Here is a 6,526-nt window from a genome sequence, read left to right as displayed (position 1 = left end):
TTCAGCATGCCCTAGAAAATACCCCAGGTGCATGTTAGGCCATTTGTAGGCCATTTCAACGTGGTGGCCTAGAAAACCCAACTTTCAAAAGTTAGGCCACTACTTCAAAATCAATTCGCCTCGAGGAATTTTTCGAGAAATCTCTCAAAGTCGTGTCGATAAGATACACTGTTTCTGAGTCAATTATTCAAATTTCCCGCCAAAACAGTTATGTTACAATAGAGCGCACTTTCTTGCAGCCCCCACCCAACGTCACTATGTCACATCAGTTGGCTCGAATCGTTTCTTCAATTTGGGCCTTCTCTCCGACGGATCGCCGGTCGCCGAACCTCATTTAGTCCAGCTGCCAGCACGGGTCCGCCAAATTGAAATGTCCAATTCTCACACAATTTTTCTCACTGATCCATCCCCCGAAAATCCAGAAAATCGATTATTTGGGTGTGGAAAAGCGGCTAGCTTCCTTCCAGAATCTTCGGTTTCCAACGAACACCATAAAACGGGAGGATACGTGGCACTACCCGTTGCTATTAGATCCCAAAATGGGTGTCGAGTGGAACAGTGCCACGTGGCAGAGGGAAAAACGATGTATAGGGTTGGCGAGAGATGGATCAGTGGATCTGGGTCATCGGTGGAACTCAAATTGACAAACTATTCGACGCTGCATTTGAATTGTGAAGGGAAATGTGTCAAGGTGCGGCATTTTTGGACCATTTTAGCCTGGTGGCCTAGAAAACTCAACTTGAGAAAGTTAAGCCACCTTGCTAAAATGACCTAGAAAAAGTATGAAGTTCACCTAGGGTGTTGTCAGCTTAGTGGCCTAGAAAAATAAAAATGGGAAAGTTAGGCCGCCATGCTAAAAAAACCCTTAAAAAGCTAAAAAATTTCCCTACTGTGTTTTCTAGGCCATTTTAGTATGGTGGCCGAACTTTTGAGTTTACTAGGCCACCATGGAAAATGATGGAAAATGACCTAGAAAACGTTACAAATTCATCTAGTGAGTTTTCCAGGCCATTTTAGCATAGTGGCCTAGAAAAATCGATATAGGAAAGTTAGGCCATCATGCTCAAATGGCCTTTAGAATGGTGGCCGAACTTTGAGTTTTCTAGGCCAACACGGTAAATGCCCTAGAAAAGCTTGAAAATTCATCTAGTGTGTTGTCTAGGCCATTTTAGCTTGGTGGCCTAACTTTTTCATGTTCCTAGGCCACCAATTTTCGCTTTTCCAGATCTTTCTCCGAATTCAAGACCGCCGAATTTTCTGGAATCGAACTGCGGATTTCGAGGCTCAAAAACCTGTGGAATTCATCGTCAATGGATTCACAGACGCCTATTTTTTCGATGGGTTCCAAATTTTGGCAGATGGAACGATCTACGTGGCAAATAATGGACTTCTGAAAGGAAGATTGGAGTTGTGGAAGAATAAGGATGATGGATTTCAAGGTTTTTCCTCTTTTTTTTTGTGGAAAATTCTGAGAAAAATGACCCAATTTTAGCCCCATAATGGGCCATAAACCCCAAATTTTTGGCCTAAAAATCAATATTTCCCCATTTCAGTCGATCGAAAAACCGCTCGGAGCACTTTGACACCAAATACACCCTAGTTGGAATTTTGGACGAAATTCCTGGATCTTGTGGAACGGATTTCTTCAAATTATCACCAGATGGACAGAATTTGATAATGAAGAAGGGGAAGGAGATTACGGTAGGATTATAAGCTTAAATTAGGCTAAAATAGGCCTAAAGCAGGCTCAAAATAAGCGAAAATAGGTCAAAAATGGGCTAAAATCTGGCTTAAATAGGCTGAAAGTAGGCTAAAAATCGGTCAAAAACAGACCGAAAATTGGCTAAAATTTGGCTTGAATAAGCTGAAATAGACCAAGAATAGGCCTAAAGTAGGTCAAAATAGGCTTAGAATAGGCTGAAATTAGGCTTCAAAGGGGCCAAAAATGAGCCAAAATAGGTGAAAACGGACCAAAAACGGATTAAAAATTGGCCAAAACTTGGTCAAAAATATGTCGAAAATCAGTTTTTGGCCTACTTTTGACCCATTTAAGCCTATTTCTGGCCTGTTTTCAGCCCATTTTAAGCTCGTTTTTAGCCTATTCTGGCCCGCTTTTGGTACATTTTTGGTCCATTTTCAGTTCATTTTAGGTTTTTTTATAGCCTATTTTAAGCCTATTTTCGACCAAATTTTAGCTTATGTCTGACCTATTTTTGACACATTTTTCAGTCGATTTTCAGTTTCTCAAAGACCCTTTGTAGCCCATTTTTCAGCCATTTTTAGCCTACTTTTAGTCCAGTTTTGACATATTTTTGGCCCGTTTTTGACCCATTTGTACCCCCCTTTTCAGCCAGTTTTGATCCGTTTTTGAGCCATTTTAAGCCTATTTTCAACCCTGACACATCTTTGGCTCATTTTTAGCCTACTTTTAGCCTGTTTTAGCCTATTTTTAGCCCACTTTTCACTTATTTTCAACCCGTTTTCGAATCATTTAGCTCTCATTTTTAGCCCCCATTTTATCCTATTTTTAGCATATTTTTGACCCATTTTCAGCCCACAAGTCTATATTTTTCAGCCACCAGGAGACGCGCCTCGTACAGTATTCGAATCGATTCAACACCACAAAATTATCAAAAATCGATCGGATCAATACGATCCAATCGATATTGCAATGGATTTGACAGTGATCTTCAAAAATGATGATAATGAGCCGGTTTTTGTGGATTACGAGGAAGAGTACGAAAATGATGAGTCGCCGAAATTTGAGACGAATCGATTTTTGTTCGAATCGATGTTTCCAGAACATGTGGAACAGATCCAGGGAGATGAGATTGTTTTTGATGTCGAGGAAAATCCGAATTCGGATTTATTTGTTAATTGGGAGAGGTAATTAGGCCTAACGGTCAAAAAGCAATTGATCTGGTAGCAACTGAGTATTTGCCGGCCTAACTGGAGTTAACATGATACATTTTTGAAATTTTTGGAAATCCCGAATTTTCGGATTCTGTAAATCCCAAAAATCGATTTTTTTTTTGGAATTTCCGAATTTTTGAAATTTCTGAAAAATCGCGAAATTCGTAAATTTTTTGAAAATTTCAAATTTATCGAAAATCTCAAAATCAGGAATCCGCAATTTCCAAAAAAAAATCCCACAAAAAAATCTGGAAAATAACCAAATATTGAAAAGGTATTTCATAATCGCATGAAATTCAAAGGCACACAAGACGATGCTATGCGCCTTTGAATAGTTAAGAAATACCTATAAAAATAGGAATTCAGCAATCTTTTCCATAAATTTGGGACCATTTTTCATGAATTTGGGACTATTTTTCATGAATCTGGGACTATTTTTCATGAATTTCGGATCATTTTTCATGAATTTAAGACCATTTTTCATGAATTTGGCACCATTTTCCATGAATTCGGGACCATTTTTCATGAATTTGGCCCCATTTTCCATGAATTTGGGACCATTTTTCATGAATTTGGGACCATTTCTCATGAATTTTGGTCTATTTTTCATGAATTTGGGACCATTTTTCATGAATTTGGGACCATTTTTCATGAATTTGGGACCATTTTTCATGAATTTGGGACCAATTTTCTTGAATTTTCGGGATTTTTGGAATTTTCAGAATTTTTCTAATTTCAAAATTTTCAAAAAAATTTTTTTTATCGATTTTTGTTCTTTTCAGACCCATCTCAACAGAATTCGTCCCGGAAAACACGCCTCTCGCATCGATTTTTCATCTAATTTCGACGGAAAAACAACGAATTCCCTGCCACAAATCCCTGATTCTCGTCCATTCGCGACAAATCGCAGCCATGCAACGATTCAATACGAATTATGGGAATTTTGGAATGGAAATCGCAGATTTTGGGGATGAAAAAGAGCAGGAAATTCGAGAAATCGAAATGAATGCGACGGCTGAAGTGATAAGAAATGCTATCGGAGGGATAAGGGATATTCGAACACTTTATGGAATTAAGACTATTGAGGTGCGGACATCCGGAAACACAGACAGAGACCAGACAGATTTTGGAAAATTTGAAGAAAAAAAACGGAAAATTTGAAAATTCGCCAAAATTTGTCAATGTTTTCTCATTTGAAAAGAAAATTTTGTGTTCTGAAAATTCTGAAAATTCTGAAAATTCAAATTGAACTTTTTTTTCAAAAATTCCAAAAAATCGATAATGATGAAATTTCAAAACTTTAGAACTTCCAAAATCGGAAAATTTCAAAAAATTGAATATTTTGAAAATAAGGAAAATCTGAAATTGCTGAAAATTTCAAACTTTAAAAATTCCAATTTTCTCCCAGCTCATCGAATGCATTCACTTCTACGACTACCATCTAATGGAGGAAATGTTCCGAGACGCGTGGAAAATCCTGGGAGATACAGTAACCGAGCATACTGTATCGTTTCTATACGAAATGTACAGTATGTATGAGGATCAGGTCGTCGAGGCACTTGCCAAACGACCACACTTGGTTTATACGTCGATTTCCGGAATCATACCTCCTAGGGGATTGCTGAAGAGGTGAGGATTTGGAAATTGATAAAAAATTGTAAAAAAATGATCTAAAATTCATCTGAAATGGTTCTAATTTCATGAAAAATAGTCCAAAATTCATAAAATATGATCCGAATTTCTTGGGAAAAGGTCCAAAATTCATCAAAAAATAGCCCGAAATACATGGAAAATGGTCAAAAAGTGATGAAAAAAGATCTAAAATTCATGATAAATGGCTCAAAATTCATGAAAAATGGTCCCAAATTCTTCCAGACTCTCGAAAAACCTTCCCCAAAGAATCCATCATCAAAAACCCCACCCCTCCACTCCATCGGATCCCTCCAAATGGTCTCTTGCCACGTGTGAAACCGAGTACGTCATCAAAAATCTTGTGAATCTCGACGACGATTGGGAGGAGTTCATCTGGAGTGCTTTACGAGAGAAATGCGACGATGAGCTTGCCACGTGGCACGCAGAAGCCGCGCGGAGAAGAGAAGAACGACGAGGAGCGGTGAGAAGTCGGACGACAAGTCATAAGAGGAACTCAAGGACCCTGATAGAAGCCCTGACGTCGTCACCGGTAATTCAGAGTTTCAGAATTCAAAAATTATCCGAAATTCATGAAAAATGGTCAAAAATTCATGAAAAATGGTCCGATACAGATGAAAAATAGTCCAAAATTCATGAAAAATGATTCAAAATTCGTGAAAAATGGTTCAAATTTCCTGAAAAATGGTCCAAAATTCATGAAATATGGTCCAAAATTCACAAAAAAAATGATCCAAAAATCATCGAAAGTTGTCGAAATTTTATGAAAACTGGTCCAAATTTCATGAAAAATGGTTCAAATTTCATGAAAAATGGTTCAAATTTCATGAAAAATGGTCAAAAATTCATAAAGAATGGTCCAAAATTCACAGAAAATGGCCCAAAAATCATGAAAAAACGCTGAAAACTTCCAGATTCCAATAGGAGGACGTCCCAAAACTGACAGCTTCTCGAAATCGCTCGCCAGCCCTTCAGCTCAATCTCCATTGGCTTCAATGTCAATGTCGCCAAAAGGAGGAGTTCCAATTGGAAAGGTAAAATTCAAAAAATATGAGAAATCAGAAATTCTGAAAATCCGAAAAAATGGAAACTTTTTTAAAAAATTTCAGAAAAATCAATAACTTTCGAAAAATCGATAATTTTCAAAAAGTCAAAATTCGAAATTTTCAGCAATTTTTCTGTGTTTTCAGCCCCGCAACGACTCCATATCGAATTCTCTGGACGACTTCCCTGAAATGGGATTCATCTCTCCATCAACCCCAAAATCCACGTCATCAGCTCGATTCGCACCGAAAGGCGCTCGTTTCAAGAAGGATTTAAACATTCTGAAGCCGTTGGCACCGGTGAATCCATGGAAGACGTCCGCCACAACGTCTTCTGAACCGTCTCCAGCGATTTGGGAGCAAGAAGAGCGTGTGAATTTCGATGAAGTCATTAGAAAAGAAGAGAAATTGCAGAAGAATATCAGTGAGAATTCATGTTTTTAATTGAAAAAATTCAAATTTTCTTTTTTTTTTCAGAATCCGGCTTCAAAAAAGTCCGCCTCCTGCCCCATGTCGAACTTGAAGAGCTCGCGCGAGCTGAGATTTTGCAAATTTTCGCTCAAGAACTGCACGATGAGGCGTTAATTAAAGTAATTAGAGTAATTAATTAGCTAATTAAAAGGAAAATTCCAGGTTGAGCTGGTGGATGAGGATTTCGGTGTGGAAAATGAGGAGATTGTATGGGGACACATGCCAGGACTTGTTCGTCGTTAATTATCGACTTTCTAAATTAGTTAATGAGATTTTTCTGTATTTTTCGTGTAAATTTGCATTCCATGTTAATGGGGTTATTCACGTAGCGAAAATATGTATTGAAATGCATTTCCGCGCCCTCGAAATTCAATGCATGAGCGTCGCGAAATGTATTTCAAAGCATTTCGCGACATAACTGTAAATGCATTGAAAATACATCGCGTGGC

The 6,526-nt window shown here is 38.0% G+C and overlaps 1 protein-coding gene across 1 annotated transcript in view; it reads left to right on the top strand.

Annotated features, from left to right (window-relative positions):
• The window catches only part of CBG05096, a gene marked incomplete at both ends in the record, with an annotated part of 8,365 nt that extends 2,045 nt beyond the window's left edge, over positions 1-6,320 (top strand). The window contains 11 exons of the mRNA XM_045241200.1: positions 240-691; positions 1,226-1,491; positions 1,554-1,701; positions 2,576-2,886; positions 3,696-3,999; positions 4,322-4,542; positions 4,789-5,095; positions 5,478-5,597; positions 5,754-6,030; positions 6,084-6,196; positions 6,240-6,320. Coding sequence (XP_045092865.1) covers positions 240-691; positions 1,226-1,491; positions 1,554-1,701; positions 2,576-2,886; positions 3,696-3,999; positions 4,322-4,542; positions 4,789-5,095; positions 5,478-5,597; positions 5,754-6,030; positions 6,084-6,196; positions 6,240-6,320 — 2,600 coding nt within the window. The remainder of the gene's footprint in view (positions 1-239; positions 692-1,225; positions 1,492-1,553; positions 1,702-2,575; positions 2,887-3,695; positions 4,000-4,321; positions 4,543-4,788; positions 5,096-5,477; positions 5,598-5,753; positions 6,031-6,083; positions 6,197-6,239) is intronic.
• Positions 6,321-6,526: the final 206 nt, after the last annotated feature.

The sequence above is a fragment of the Caenorhabditis briggsae genome (assembly GCF_000004555.2).
Source record: "Caenorhabditis briggsae complete genome, chrI, whole genome shotgun sequence".
NCBI lineage: Eukaryota > Metazoa > Nematoda > Chromadorea > Rhabditida > Rhabditidae > Caenorhabditis > Caenorhabditis briggsae.
This window is presented reverse-complemented; position numbering and strand designations above follow the sequence as displayed.